Here is a 15069-nt window from a genome sequence, read left to right on the forward strand (position 1 = left end):
TCGCCGGCCTCTCCGCGCGCCCTGCCCCCGCCGGCGCTGCTCCCGCCCTCTCCTCGGTCCCAGCGGCCCCGCGCCCTGGTTCCCCGCCAGGTCCCCACCTGCGGGCCGCGGCGCGCCCGAGGGAGAGAGCGCCGAGCCCTGCCCGGGGAGCCACCCCTTCTCCTGGCCGGCCGGGCACCCAGCGCGGCCCACGAAGCCGTGGAGACTGCTCCGAGCCTCGGATCGGATTGCGCCGCGCGGTTGCCGCCGCCACCTCCGGACCGCCGCGCCTGGGCCGGGATGGGCCTAAGTGTCCGGCCCCTGAGCGCCTGATGAGCGCAGCCGCGGCCCCGGAGACCCAAGCGGGCCGCTACGTGCGCGGGGCCTCACCGGGCTGCGCCCCTCGCTCCGCGGACCGCTGGGCCCGGCCGGCCGAGGGCGCCGCCGCTCCGAAGAGGCGAGAGGGACCTGCTCGGACATGGCCGGGCAAGCGGGCGCTTTGGCGTCGGGCGCCCTCCGCATGGGACAGCCCCAGGGCTGGTAGCTGGCCGACGCCAGATGGACCTTGACCCGCGCCGCGGCACCTCCTTCGTGCCGAGTCAAGGCTAGAGGGGCACGGGCGGGCGGCGCTCCGGGGGCGCCCGGAGGTCCAGGCCGCGCTCGCCCGGGACCATGAAAATGATTCTGGTGCGCAGATTCCGCGTGCTCATCCTGATGGCCTTCCTGGCGGCTTGCGCGCTGCACCTCGTGCTGGACCTGCTGCCCAAGCTGGAGCGGAGCGCCGCGCGGCCCTCGGGGGAGCCCGGCTGCTCGTGCGCGCAGCCCGCGGCGGAGGCGGCGGCCCCCGGCTGGGCCCGGGCGCGCGGACACCCCGGAGGGGAGCTGGCGCCCGCAGCCTCCGCCGCCGGCGACGCGGGCTGGCCCAACAAGCAGACGCTGCGTGCCCTGCAGGACTTCAGCTCCGACCCTTCCTCCAACCTCACGTCCCACTCGCTTGAGAAACTACCCCCCGCAGCCGAACCGGCCGAGGGCGCCCCGCCGGGGCAGGACCCCAGCGCCCCGCGCCCCCCAGACCGGGCTCGCCGGCCGCTCCCCCGGGACCCCGGCCCGCGTGGACCTGTGCTGCCCCCTGGCTTGAGCGGGGACGGCTCCCTCCTAACCAGGCTGTTCCAGCACCCACTGTACCAGGTCCCCATTCCACCTCTAACGGAGGGCGATGTCCTCTTCAACGTGAACAGTGACATCAGGTTCAACCCCAAGGCGGCAACGGCGGAGAACCCAGACTGGTGAGTGGGGTTAGGGTCATTGAGGTGGGCGCTGGAAGGCCGGACTCCCGAGGCAGCCAGGAACCATTTGAGAAAAAAGGCCCACCCAGGGCTGCTTCCTGGGAGGGGCCCTTGCTCATCCAAGGTGCAGTGTAAAGAGCGTCAGGGTGAGGGACACCCTGGGGCGTGGGCCTTGCGGTGGGAGCCCCAGGAAGGGGAGGCTGGGGGCACGCAGCAGGCAGGCTCCAGGCACTGCCTTTGTCTCCAGAATGACCGCCGCCCTGAGGAGGACTGCTGGGCGGCTGGGAGCTCTTCCCTGTGGCCACTGGCCTGAAAGGCAGGCGGGGCAGGGGAGAGTCGGTGCTGCGCCTGCCGGAAAGCAGTGCTGGCCTGCTGGGCCTGGCCTCTGGCTCACAAAGGAACTCGGGCAGGGAGCGAAAGCGCTTCCTTGGGAAGCGACTGGCTGCTGGCTTCCAGGGACTCAGCAACGCTGCTCTGGTGGACATGTCAGGGAGGTCTGGAGTGGCCTAAGGGGCTTTGTAAACCAGTCCCTGAGAACAAAATTAGTGAGGGGCGTGCTGACCCCCCTGAGGCATTACTGAGGGGTTCTCCCAGCCAGGGTGCCAACCGTGCCAGCTGCAGACAGCAACGGCTCCCTAAAAGGCAAGTGGCATCCCCCAGGGGCATCCCTTTAACTGCTTTAAACCCCTGCCCCCAAGGCCCTCAGCCACACAGACCAAAGTAACCAGATGCTGCAGCCCAGGTGATGAAATGCTAGCCAGCAGCAAGGCCAACATAAATACCTGCGAAAGGTCACCCAAGCAGCCGAAGGGAGGCCAGCTTTCCAAAACACCCCATGGAAGCCGCTCTCCTTCGCGTTTGGACCAGGCCCAGGGTTTTCAGTCTAAACACACCAAGGCGTTCAGTAGCCTCTGAGCTCTGTCTGCTGGCCAGGTTCACCGAAATGCTCAGCAGTTTGAGAGGCGGAGCCGTGAGCCAGGCCTGAGCCTCTGGAGCCAGCGGTCAGTGATGGGGCTCCTGGGCAGCTTCTTGTAACCCGTCATGTCCATCGTGGGGCAGCATTTGGCTGAAAAGGCCTCACTTGCACTTAGACAAGTTCCGCTGTTCCCTCCGGCAGCAAACAGGCTCTGTCCTCCCTCCAACTGGCCCTTTGACTCCGGAGGCAAGGACGGGCCACGTGGGCAGCAGGTCCTCGATTTGCGCCTGAGCTGGAGTGAGCACCACGGTCCTCTCTCCCCACCCAAAAGCAGAATACTCAGCGAAGGCTTCCGCCAGACTGGGCTCGTCTGCCCCCGGGAAGGCAGCAGTCCCTCAGACCCCAGGCTGGCAACGTGCTTGCCAGGCTGTTGCAGAGACCCCAGGACAGACCCGGCGGGCCTAGCCCTGACAGTCTGGGCTTGGTCTCCTTTAGTTACAGCTGTCTGTGGCGTCTCTCGCGGGTAAGTGAGAATTACGGGCCTTCAGATATGTTATTAGTCAGTTGAACAACAGCCACAGAAAAAGTGCGGACGTCGCAGGGTCCTGTTTGAGCAGAGGCTCCTCTAAATAAACCCACGTTTGTTTGGAGCCACAGTGAAAACCTTGGCGCTGGGGCCAACTCCCCAGTCCATGCTGAGACCTTGCTGTTTGTCCTTTCCCTGCTGACCTGGGTCACCTTCATTTGTGCAGGCCACACGAAGGTCTTGAGGATGAATTCCTGCCCACGGGGGAGACGGCCGTGGACTCCTATCCCAACTGGCTCAAGTTCCACATCGGCATCAACCGATATGAGCTGTACTCTCGACGCAACCCTGCAGTGGAGGCCCTGCTCCGTGACCTGGGCACCCAGAAGATCACCAGTGTGGGTAGGTGCCCTTGTGCCCGGCCGGCTCCTTGCTGAAGCGTCACCTCCTGGGCGAGTTACACCAGCAGCCTTCCTGGAGGAGGCACACAGGCCTTCGGTGCTGTCTGTAATTGAGGGGGTGTGGTGGAGAGGGAAGGGTTGCCTTCTGCTGCAAAACAACCGAGGCAGGACAAGATGCCGCCCAGCCCACCCTGTTGTTCTGCTGGGCCGGGGGGTGGGGGCCAAGGCCAGAGGCTCCTGGAGCTCACATCTGCTCCTAGATTCAGGGTGGACGGAGGGTGACTGGGGCTCCACTCTGCCAGGGGCAGAGCGCCATGCGCCGAGTAGTTTGGAGGTTACATCTCCGAGGACTTTGGGATCTGCTGAAGCAGAGGATTCAGGGCATCCAGTTACTGATTTCAAGAAACTGTTGGCAGTGGCCTCTAAGCGTGGAGGTTCGGTGCCATTGCTCTCAGGCCTGTAGGCGATTGTTTGTGAAGGTCCCCGGGTAGTCACCAGGGGCTCCCAGAGCAGAGGGGGCAGGCAGAGGCCCTGGGTGGGAGGAGCGGTCCTGGGAGGCCCAGAGGGTGGAGGAGGACTCGGGAGCATGGTGCTGGGAGCAGGGGCTCCAGGCAACGTCTTCCTGATGTCTGGACTGTCCTGTGGCTTAAAGGGTTCTGCTAACCCAGGTTCTGTCTGCCGCCAGGGCCAGGGAGCTGGGTGTTGCCTGCGAGGCTGGCGGCTGGGGGTTTCCAGAGCTCCTTAGAGGCTGTGCTGGGTGTCTCAGCCCGGCGCTGAGCTATTTCTGGCACCCGCCCTCTTCCTAGCTGTTCACCCTGAGAACATGATGAACACCCTCCTGGCCGGGGCAAGGTGGTGGTCTCCCCTCCTCGATGCCACCCAGGAGGAATCTAAGCGCCTCCAGCCTCCCCCAGTGCTGGAAGGCGGTCTGTGCAGCCAGCGGGGACTGCTGGGGAGAGGCCGCAGCTGGTGCGTCCCCTGCCCGCCTGAGCAGACGAGGCTGTTAGAGAAACACCCAGTGCGGTGACGCTCATCGTCCATCCCACAGGCTCTCTTGAGCACCTTCCGCATCTCAGGGCCCTGTCTGGGCAGGCACTTGGGGTAAGCCCGACCTTGGCAGAGTTCTGCTACGTCCTGACTTGCTTGTTCCCGGAGGACCGGAAGTGCACACAGGATGGGCAGAGAAAGTCCAGGGCGATAGGTGAGGAGGGGACCTCCACCCCGCAGGACTGGGTCCTGGATGGGGCAGAGGCTTTCGTGGTAGAAGCCAGCAGAGAACACAGGACTTCGGGGGGAAGCTATACCAGCGTTTGGAAACTAGGGTTTAGGGAAGTGCGGCATTCACGCTTGCAGGTCAGCCCACCGAGGTCTCCCGTCCGGCAGGCTCAGGCACGCTGTGTCTCAGTCCGGGAAGCTGGCCTGTGCCCCAGGCATATGCTGTGTCGACTCGGGCTCTGAGCAGGGCAGAGGCAGGGCTGAGAGGACTGGCCAGGCTCCCCATAGCCCTCAGGGCACGGCCGGTGACCCCGCTCTCACCAGACGTTGCTCTATGCCCAGGGGCCTGGGAGCCCTGAAGGAAGAGGATGGGCCTCGTCCGTGCCCTGGGGACTGACCTTGGGCCACCCTCGTCGGGTCTGACTGTCCCGGGCTTGGTGCCCAGGCTGCCTGACATCCCAGTGGCCCACCCCCGAGTCCTAGCCTGCTCTGTGCCCAGCAGTGGGTCCTGGACTGAGGGCCTGCCCAGCTGTGTCCTGCTCTCGCCGCTGGACGACCCTGACCAGCTGGCCCTAATCCGTGGGCCGGTCAGAACCCAGGCTGGCACGCACAGGCACCTAGTGAGCATGGGAAGACTGGTGATGGCCCCGGGCGGCTTCCCCCGCGGTGAACAGCGGGCTCGGTGTGCCCTGACTCCCCCGTCATGGGCCAGAGCAGCTCTGGGCAGCTCTGTGGGCCTCCTGGGGCCTCTGTGGATCACAGAGGTGGTCATAACCTCGACCCTGTAATCTCCAGCTTGCAAATCCAAAATCATAACCCGTTTGACTGCAAAACCCAGCCCAACATGAACAGACACGGAGGCTAACCCTAAAATGAGAGGCTGTTTCTGAATCTTCGCTTTTCTCGCTTGGAGTGAACGTTCTCACATACCTCTTCAGACACGGCCGTGTGTTTCAGTCCCGGGCTCTGCCCCCTCCCCGCCCTGGCTGCAGGCCCTCTGGGCTGGATGCCCCTATGCCTCTTGTCACCCAAACGCTTCTGCTCCCAGAGACCTTGAAGGCGGGTGTGTGTCTGAGGCCTGTCTTGGGGGCTGCTGAGACGTGGGAGCAGAGGCTGGGGCACCTCTGCACAGGGCGGCGGCACTGGGCCAGCCGGAGCCTGGTGAAGGCCTCGCCTGGACGCTCAGCCCCACTCTGCGCGGCCTTGGGCCCAGAGGTGCTCCCAGAGACTCACACTCGGGACGAGACCCTCTTCCTTGAGAAGCAGAGCGCCGCAGTGGGAGTGTGGCTGGTCCGACCAGGCGCCGGGCTCCCCTGGAGAATGGACGCTTTTCCTGGGGCGGGGGCGGCAGGGTTGGCCCTCCCATCCGGCTGGATGTTTTGATTAAAAACCCCGCTGCTGAGACGGTGGCTTCTGACTGGGCCCTTGGCCTCACAAAGCCACGGGGCGGATTTAGAGACAGGGGTCCCTGGACAAGAGCTGTGTGCTGCTGGGGGCTCTGCCCCTGTCACTACTGTGACCTGGGGGTGGGTGCAGCCCTCAGAGGCCCTGAGGGAGCCTGGAGTACAGCATTTTGGGGAGCCTGGAACCGACCATGGGGTCAGGGTTCAGCAGAGCCGTCCTTCTGAGCTTAAAATGGAAGAAGAGCTAGAAATCTCGCCTGTCTCCCAAGTCCCATCCTGCAGATAAAGGAACAGGCCTCCGAGAGGGCAGGCTTGCCTGTGGTCAGCTCATTCCCGCCCTCAGCTCCCGACTCGGTCCCGCCCCGAGCAGTCTCTTCAGTCTTGGAACGTGAGAGAAAGTGTGGCAAAGAGAGCAGCTCCTTCAGGCCCCCAGAGACATTTCTTTACCGCTGGGCTCCTCGCTGCGTGGTGACGGCCCTTGGCTGCCTTTAACGAGTTCAGAAACTATCTGCCTCCGTTCAGCTTGAAGCCAGGCCTGTGGAGGCCTGGGCCTCGCTGGTGACGATTAAGTCGATGTCGTGGACGATTACGCATACAGAGTGAGTGATGCAGTTGACGACTCTGTGCTCTGAGTCATTTAGAAAGAAGCCACGGTGCAGGCGAGGACTCGAGCAGCCTCTGACCTGAAGCGCAGGCCCTGCAGTTGTTTGTCCAGGTCAGGACGGAGCTGTGGGTGGAGGTGAGCAGAGGAGATGGCTCCACTGGACGGACTCCCTGGACACTCACTGGCCTGCTCGGGCAGCTGCCCCGGGGGCCTGGGGGCCGTGAGGCCACCCTGCCTAGTGAGCAGGCCCCTCAGGAGGGCAGCTCCGGTCCCAGGAAGGCCACAGTCCCACGCCCACGCGAGGACACTGCCGCTTCGGGGCCTAGTGCCTGGAGCTCTTCCGACTCAGCGGCGGGGAACCAAAAGTGCCCCGTAAGCCAAATGCCCAGCCCAGGGCCAGAAGGCCTCTGTCATCCCAGAGGAAGGATCCAGGCGCCTCAGGGCTCCAGGGGGAGGCGGTGAACAGCTGCGTCCCCGTCCCTGTTCTCTCTGCTGTCAGGCGAAGCGGGACAGAGCCCCAAGGTGCTGACCCAGCCCCCGCTCTGTCCACGCTGAGCCGACGGCGGCCACAGCCCTGGACTCCAGCGGACGGCACTCTGAGTGGGTTCCCGAGCCCCGGGCGGGAACTGCTTTCCACTGTGGGTGCTGTGGGTTCCCTTTCCTGGGAGTGGGTCTCAGCCCTGCCCCAGCCCCATGGGGGCACTGGGCGAGGGTGCGGACCCCCCTTCGAGAGAGGCAGCTGTGGTCGGGTGAGCCGAGGCGCGGTCTAGGGAGCCAGCAGGGTGGGAAGCCAAGCGCCCCTCTCCCATGTGCGGCCCTCCCATCCTTCTGATCCCTCTGCTGTCGCCTGTTTCCCAGTCCCAGCCACCCTCCTGCTACGGCTCTTCCAGCCCGGGCGGCCCTTCCTGACCCTGAACACGCTGCCTGTCTCAGACCTCCATCCCTGACCCCGCTCGCCGCCTCACCCAGGTCTCAGGCCCCCCCTCTCCACCAGCGCGTCTGCGCTCACAGGCCTCCGCGGGCAGCAGGTGACCGAGCTCCTTTCCTCCCACCGCAGCCATGAAGTCCGGTGGCACGCAGCTCAAGCTCATCATGACCTTCCAGAACTACGGGCAGGCGCTGTTCAAACCCATGAAGTAAGTGCCGGGGCGGGGGCGAGGGCCGTGAAGTTGCGTCTCAGCCGCTCAGCCCTGGTCTCCTCACCAGAAGGCAGCCAGGCTCTACGACCATGGGCACAGCTGTGCCCAAGAAGCTTTATTTCTGAAGCTAGCAGGTCAGCTGATTTGACTCCTGACCGCTATTCCAGATGAAATAGAAACTGTGCTCCCAAAATCAAAAGGAAGCACTCAGTGGCATCTGAAAATTGTGGGGGCGGTGGAGAAGGGACGTTTGGAAGGCAGACAGCCCCGGAGACTCAGCACGTGCGTCTGCGCCCTGTGATGTCCACCCGGCGGTCCCGGGGCTTGGGTGTCTCCCGTGGTCCGTCTGGTTAGTTTCGCATGGGCCACTTCTGTCCTGACCGGAGGGTTCATTGTGTTTAAAGCGCGGGTTGCACCCCCAAGGGCCCGTGGCGCCACTCTGCCAGTGTGTGGAAGGAAGCCCGCACGCCCTGGGGGCTCGGGGACCGCTGGCCGACCGCTGCTCCGTGGCTGTGACGACCGCCCGGGCTCACGCGCCCCGTGCTCGGGAAGGGCGACATGGGCTGCACGCAGGCTCCTCGGGCCCTGGAGGAGACGGATCCCCCTGGCACCTCGGGCACCTGCGTGCCCTCTCAGGCTGGAGCTTGAGGAGAGGGGCCCCTTCAGCCCCTTCATACCTCAGCGACGTGCTGGGGAGGAGGATGCTCCGGGTGGGGGCGGGCTCCGACACTCACTGCTGGCCTGGTGACCGGTGGGCCTGACCGTCCCTGGCCGTCACAGGAACCCAGGAAAAGAACCAAAACCCACCACGCCCTTGGCAGCCCCTCAGCTGCACTTCGGGGCACAGGCCTCTTGTCTCCAGGGTGCGTCTAACACAGTGCAGCAGACCCGGGTGTGCGCAGAGCTGCGTGGAGGGGGAGGGGCCACGCCCGGCCCTGGGGGGCAGGAGCCCAGTGGCGCGGGCAGGGCAGCCTCTGCAGGGGCCTTGGGGCTTGGGGCTTGGTGTTGCTGGGACCTGGCGGCCTGCCGGGGCGGTGGCTCAACTCCGCACCTTGGCTCGGGGTGGGGGCTCTCCCGGGCCAGTCCTCACCTCGGGCATCCAGCTGTGTGCAGGTGCCCAGCGCCACGCCCGTGTTGAGGGCTTGCCCACCGTGTGGTTTAGTGTTCCAGCCCCTCTGTGGGTTAGAGGAAACGTCACTGTTGTTATTATTCTGCCACGTAAAGATGCGGGAATCAGGGCTTGGCGAGGCGGTGCAGACCACCCAAGGCGGACCCAGACTCTGGAGCCTCCCAAGGCCAGGGCACCCAGCCTCGAGCCCCTCTCGGCCTCCCCAGCCTCCCTCACCGCGGGGTGGCCGTCCCCTCTGTGGCCACAGGAGGCGTGAGTGGCAGCCGCTGTGGCCTGGCGGCCGGGGCAGCCGGGCTCCGGAGGGCGCCTGGAAAGGCCACAGAGTCCACACCTGCCCTCTCCGGCCCTGAACCCTCTGCCCTCAGCCTGTGTGTCCGGGGACGGACGTCAGAGTTCCTCTCAGAAGGCTGCACGTGGAGGGACAGCCTAGGGCACGGCTCCTGTCCCGTGGGCTGAGGCTGAGGCCGGGGTGAAGTGTGGAAGCAGGGTGGGGAATCCCCCAGGGGCCGGGGACGCTGAGGCCAGGAGGATGGGCGTGTGCACGGCCAGCCTCCCTGCACACTGCGCTCCCGGGCAGAGGGCCCTGGCCACAGGGCAGGCTCTGCTAGGCTCACGCTGCTGACCTCATGCCCTGGCCAGCCTTCCTGCCGCTCTGGCGGGCCTGGCCCACGCCGACCCTGGCTCCAGGCTCTGACCCACCCCAACTCCGGCATCCGCTAGAGTCTGGTTGCTGGCAGCCACCACCCTCCCGATGACCCTGGGGCACACCGTTCCTGCCCCTGCGGCCGTGTTCTGAGCAGGAAAGCAGCTGTGGTTTCTGACCATAGCATTAAGAAAATAAATATATGATTAATAATTCCCTTAAAAAAGAAACTTTCTTCGGTGAGTTCGTAATAGCTCTGTAAGCTGAATGTTCTGAATTAATCAGGTGGTAGTTTTTCTCTGAGATCCTGAAGGACGTGTGCTCAGAGGACCCAGGCAGGAGCAGTCCTGGGGCAGGAGGGGAGCCTGGCAGGGCTGCAGGGTGCAGTCCCCGTGGTATGAGGGGCCACTCATAGTCTAATGGTATATGTTAATAGACGTTGAAAAATGTATAACTAGGAGAAGGCAATGGCTCCCCACTCCAGTGCTCTTGCCTGGAAAATCTCATGGACAGAGGAGCCTGGTGGGCTGCAGTCCGTGGGGTCGCGAGGAGTCGGACACGACTGAGCGACTTCACTTTCACTTTTCACTCTCATGCACTGGAGGAGGAAATGGCAGCCCACTCCAGTGCTCTTGCCTGGAGAATCCCAGGGACGGGGAGCCTGGGGGGCTGCCGTCTGTGGGGCACAGAGTCGGACACGACTGAAGCGACTCGGCGGCGGCAGCACCTTAGCCTGCCAGTTGCTGGGTAGTCTTGGTTTTACTGTTAGAGGAAGGTGTTTTGACGCCTTTACCCAGATACGGTTCGCACAGATCGTGATTCAGCCACTTGGAGTCTGTCACCCAGTAGCTTTCAGTACATTTCACAGAGCTGTGCGGCCATCCCCATGGTGTTGAACTGCTCCGTTACTCCGGAAAGAAGCCTGGTGAAGCGCTGCCCTTCCTGCCTGGACACCACTAGTCTGCTTCCCGTCGCCGTGGACTTGCCCGTCCTGGGATTTCACGTGAGCAGCGTCCGTCGCTGCTGGCCTTTGTGTCCGCTTCTGTTGCAGAGCGCTGGGTGTTCAGGGCTCCCCCGCGTCGTGGTGCGTGTCTGAGCCTCCTTCCCTTCTGTGGCTGAACACTGAGTGGTGCTCCCTGGTGTGAGTGGGCCACGCTTCACTTGCCTTACTTGCTTTACTTTACTCTCATCTGTCAACGGATATTCACCTCATTTCCACTTCTTGAGTGCACGGAGGGCGTTGTGTGAGCATCTGTGTACAGGTTTCCATCTCTCTTGGTGTAAGCCTGGGAGTGGCATTGCTGGGTCCAGAATAACTCGGTGCAGCTGCTAAGAAGCTGCAGCCGCCCTCCCAGCAGCCGCCCTCCCAGCAGCCGCCCTCCCCAGCGATCTCTGCAGGCTGCGCAGCCTTGTCTTCATCATCCCTGTTGACCCTCACCATCCTGGTGGGGGTGGACCGTGTCTGTCTGCGGTTCTGAATCACAGTTCTCTCCTGACTAATGACTGGGAGCATCTTCTCACGTCCTGTTGGCCATTTGGATCTTCTTTGGAGAAACATCTGTTCAGATCTTTTGCCGCTTGCTGTTCAGCTGGCCGTCTTTCCATTAGTACGTTGTGAGAATTCTTCATGTATTTGGGTTCAAGACCCTTGTCACACACGGCCTGTCTTTTTGAGGCACAAGGCTCTCATTTGGAGGATGTTGGAACCGACTGTCGCGTTGTCGCGCGTCCTTTGCTGCAGTCTTTAAATTTTAACGTCTGAGAAGTCCATGCTGGCTCACAGTGGTGCCGGTGATGTGTGTACCTAGATGGAAGCCCGGGTGTGTCTGCAGAGACAGGAGGCCTGGCGAGGCCCTGCGTGTGTGGCCTCCAGTAACCTCCTTCCCTCCCCGGGACTCAGTTTACCCACCTGTCAACGAGGGCGTTGTAGGCGAAGGACTGAGGTCTAGACCCTACTGGACTGGCTTTAGGAGGCAGGGCACCGTGTTTATGGAAGGAAGCCGGGAGGGGCTGGTGGCTTGGCGAGGCAGGGCGACACTACACAGGCAAGCCAGAGTGTACATCCGACTTCACCATGCTTCTTAGAAAGAAAGCTTCCGGGCCTGCTCGTGACGCTGGCTGTGGCCACCTCCTGGCAGAAATGTACATTCAGCCACCGCACTCACACCGAGCCCAGCCTGGCCTCCTGCCAGGCACAGGGGCAGGCTTGACGCAAGCCTGGCGCTCCTGCCTCTGAGGGCCTTGACCCTGGGGCACGGGGCCTGGTACTCAGGCCTGGTCTGCAGGACGGACAGGGGAAGGAGGGCTGAGCACGAGTGTGAACGTGAAGTGGGCGTCACCCCAGGCCAGGAGTCCGGCCTGGAGGCGGTGACGCATTCTAGGACTGGGTGGCCTCTGCAGGCTGGAGGACCAGGGCCACTGTGTGGAGGACTACCAGGTGGCTTTCTAGGCTGAGATTAACGTAACTGAGATGAAGTTGCACCCTAGTCTTCTGCCGCACCTGGGCCATCGGGGTTGCGCGTGGCTGGTGGCGCCATGGTGGACATGGCCAGAGTCACAGAAAGTTCCCTGGGACAGAGCTTGTGGGGAGGTGAGGCAGGCGGCTGGACAGTGGCAGGGGCCAGGCCCTGATGGGCATCCGGCCTGATGTGATCTCTTTCCCCGCTGTGCAGGGACAGAGCTGGGAGGGCGGGAAGGCTCCCCGGGAACCAGAGGTGAGGTGTGGGGTGAGGACGGGGACAAGCCTGGGTCCTAGAGACTCGTTGGGGCCAGGGGCAGGCAAATGCCCTGGGCCCGGGGACGGACTTGCTGGGGCCGAGAAAGTGAAGGCTTCCAGCTTGGGGCACAGTGGCCAGGGGGCCCTGTGGGGGGTGTCCAGGCAGGCCAGGAGCACGGGGCGGGGCCGCGTCGTGGAGGGCATCCTTGCTGTGAGACCTTGCAGCCCCCACACCGTCTCTGGGCTGCAGCTGCCTTCTGCTGCTTGAGGCTGGACAACAGGAAGCTTTGGGTCCTGGCCCTTCTGGGACCAGGTCTCTGTCTTCAACCAGTGAGGCCGTGGGTTCATACTGGTGGGGGTCTGGGAGCTGCTGCAGCCCCTCCCCAGGTCTGTCCTTGCTGATTGTCTGGGTGTCCTGAGGTTTGCAGCTCTGAGTTGTAGGCATTAGAGGGGTGACAACTACTGAGTGAGCGTTTAGGGTGCACAGCTGATTGCAGGCTGCACACCGAGCCGCAGCTGTGCTTCTCCTCAGGTCGCCGGCCAGCAGAGACTCATCACTTCGTGCAGCCTGGTGAGGCTGCTCTGAAGTCCCCATCTCCACCAAAACAGCCAGGTGACCACCTGAGAGTTTGGAACCCAGAGCTACAACGGCCTCTGTGCCGCGTGTGGTTTGGGATCCAAAGCGTGTTCAGACACAGGGAGGGAAGAAAAGCACACCTTCCCCAGGTCGCTTTGAGGCAAGAATAACTCCAGCAGCAAGGCAACACCCCCGGGACAGACGGGCCTGCCGCTGGAACTCCGCAGACCCAGCCTTGCTTGCAAACCGGAAGAGAAAGAGAAAAGCCCCGTGGGCCAGGCTCAGTGAATCTGAAATGGGTCATTTCAAGTCTGGCTTAACAAGCACCTGTCCAAGGCTCAGGAGATGGGGGGACAGTGAGAGGTGCCCCCAAGGAAGGCCCCAACCTGGCCTGGAGGCAGGTGGGGCTGAGGTCGTAGGTGCAGGAAAGGGCACCACGCCAGGCCTCGAGAGCCAGACAGAGAGGCCACTGTTGCCTGTAGATGTGGTTGTAGACAGGGAGGCTGAAGCTCAGAGTGACCGGGGACGTGCCCGAGGGCACCGGCCAGCAGCAGGTGGAGCTGGAGAGACCACTGGGAGTGAGCGCCACTCAGTCGTGTCCAACTCTTTGGGGCCCCGTGGACGATACAGTCCATGGGATTCTCCAGGCCAGAAGACTGGAATGAACGGCCATTCCCTTCCCCAGGGGATCTTCCCAGCCCAGGGATGGAACCCAGGTCTCCAGCATTGCAGGCGGATTCTTTACCAGCTGAGCCACCAGGAGAGCCACCGTGTGGCAGGGTGGCCGCCGTACGGTCCCTGTTCAGATCTCAGAGCAGTGGCCACCGTGATCTCTGACGTCACCACCATGTAGGCTCCTTCCTGGCTCCTTAATTTGTAGTACAGTTCAGCTGTAACCCCACGTATCCACACCATGTGGGCGTCGGGGCAGCCGTGGGGAGGTGTTACCGCACGAGCCGCTTAGGGCACCAGGAAGCTCTTCTCTCTCCAGAGTCAGAGACTATGGTGCCGCCTCCCCGAAGGCTCCGGAGGGTCTTCCCTGGCTTCCCTCCTGAGCGTGGCGTCAAGTCTTGGCTCTGTGCCTGTGGCCACGTCACTCCCATCTTCACCTCCGTTGTCACGCGGCCTGTCCCATGGGTCTCAGTCCAAACCACCCTCTTCTTATGAGGACGTCGGGCACTGGACTCAGGACCAGCCTGATCCACGGGATCTTTTCCTAGTGAATCCCGTCTGCCACGTCCCTATTTCCAAACAAGGCCACAGCCACAGGCTGGGTTAGGGCTTGAGAAGACAGCACAGCCCTCTCCCATGCGCAGCTGAGCCTGAGCTCTGCATGCCCACGCCACTTCCCGGTACCTGGTGATGAAGGCAGGAAAGCACTTGCGTCCTCACTGTGGATGGGTTCACCACCGCCCGCCTTGGTTTCCTCTGTATGTTGGACAAGGGGGGGTGATTAGATCAAGGGCAAACGTCATCAGTGCTCGTAAAACACAGCACAGCGCTAGCTTTACCAACGCTTTGAGTTCCCCACTGTCCCAACTTCTTAAAATACAGATTTGCATTGACTGGGGTGTTCATACAGAAATGCAGACAGATGGTAAGCAGATATTTGCAGCACAGGCCAGTGGCCAGGTGCCCAGGTGCCCAGGTGCCTAGGTCAGGAACAACAGGCAGCCCCCAGGCTCCGGTGACCCCTGCCCTCCCGTTCCTGACGTGGGAATCCTCGCTGCCTTGCCCCCCTCCCCTGCTGCCGATGTGTCTGTGAAGTGCCTCCCCCAGTGCCCAGGCTGGATGCCATTGCCCGTGATGGCAGTACACGCAGAGCCTGGACTGCTCACAGGCTGCGAACGCCCTGCCCGCCTGGACCAGGCCAGGCCTAACCCCTGTGTCTGGCCCGTGGAGCTCACTCCCTGCATTTGCAGGCAGCAGCTCCCCCTCTGTCCTACCCTGGGTGCCTTGGTCTGGAGGCAGCCCTGTGGAGCCTGCGGGGGGAGGCACGTTGCTGCCGGCCCTGCAGGGACACACGCCCGCCGCTGCCCGCCGCCCGCTCCTTGTTCGTGCTGAAGCCTGGTGTCTGTGAGGCTGCTGCGCTGGGCCAGGGCTTCCCGCTCCGGGGGCCACGCCCTCCCCATCTTGAGGTCGCAGAGGCAGGGACCCTGTCACTGATATGCCAGGTGGTTTTATTTTTATCACCAGCTCTCCTTCAAGGAGGAGGAAATGGAGGCTCCGAGGTTTAAATGTGAATCGGGAGCAGGCGGCTGGCCAGGCCTTGCTGGGGCCCAAGGGTCCGGGATGTCAGGTCCCAGCCTGTCGGGCACAGCCGGCCGGGGAGCCCTGGGCCCGGGGTCTCCGCTGGGGCCCAGGCGCCGCACACGGGGGGACTCTAGGTGCGCAGGCTCCTTTTATGAAGGAGAGGGTGCGTGTGCACGCGAGCATGCGCATGCGAGCCCCTCCCAGAGAGTGCAGCCCTGAGCAGCTGTCCGGAGGCCCCGGGTTCCTCGGAGCCGAGGGGCGCGCACAGGCACCAGCAGACGC

General features: G+C 63.4%; 1 protein-coding gene across 1 annotated transcript in view; it reads left to right on the plus strand.

Annotated features, from left to right (window-relative positions):
- Nucleotides 1–627: 627 nt before the first annotated feature.
- The window catches only part of FAM20C (FAM20C golgi associated secretory pathway kinase), a 32044-nt gene continuing 17602 nt past the window's right edge, over nucleotides 628–15069 (plus strand). The window contains exons 1-3 of the mRNA XM_052658013.1: nucleotides 628–1265; nucleotides 2934–3109; nucleotides 7388–7466. Of these exons, the coding sequence (XP_052513973.1) occupies nucleotides 652–1265; nucleotides 2934–3109; nucleotides 7388–7466 (869 nt within the window). The 5' untranslated portion in view covers nucleotides 628–651. The remainder of the gene's footprint in view (nucleotides 1266–2933; nucleotides 3110–7387; nucleotides 7467–15069) is intronic.

Source organism: Budorcas taxicolor, chromosome 2 (genome assembly GCF_023091745.1).
Source record: "Budorcas taxicolor isolate Tak-1 chromosome 2, Takin1.1, whole genome shotgun sequence".
NCBI classification, from domain to species: domain Eukaryota; kingdom Metazoa; phylum Chordata; class Mammalia; order Artiodactyla; family Bovidae; genus Budorcas; species Budorcas taxicolor.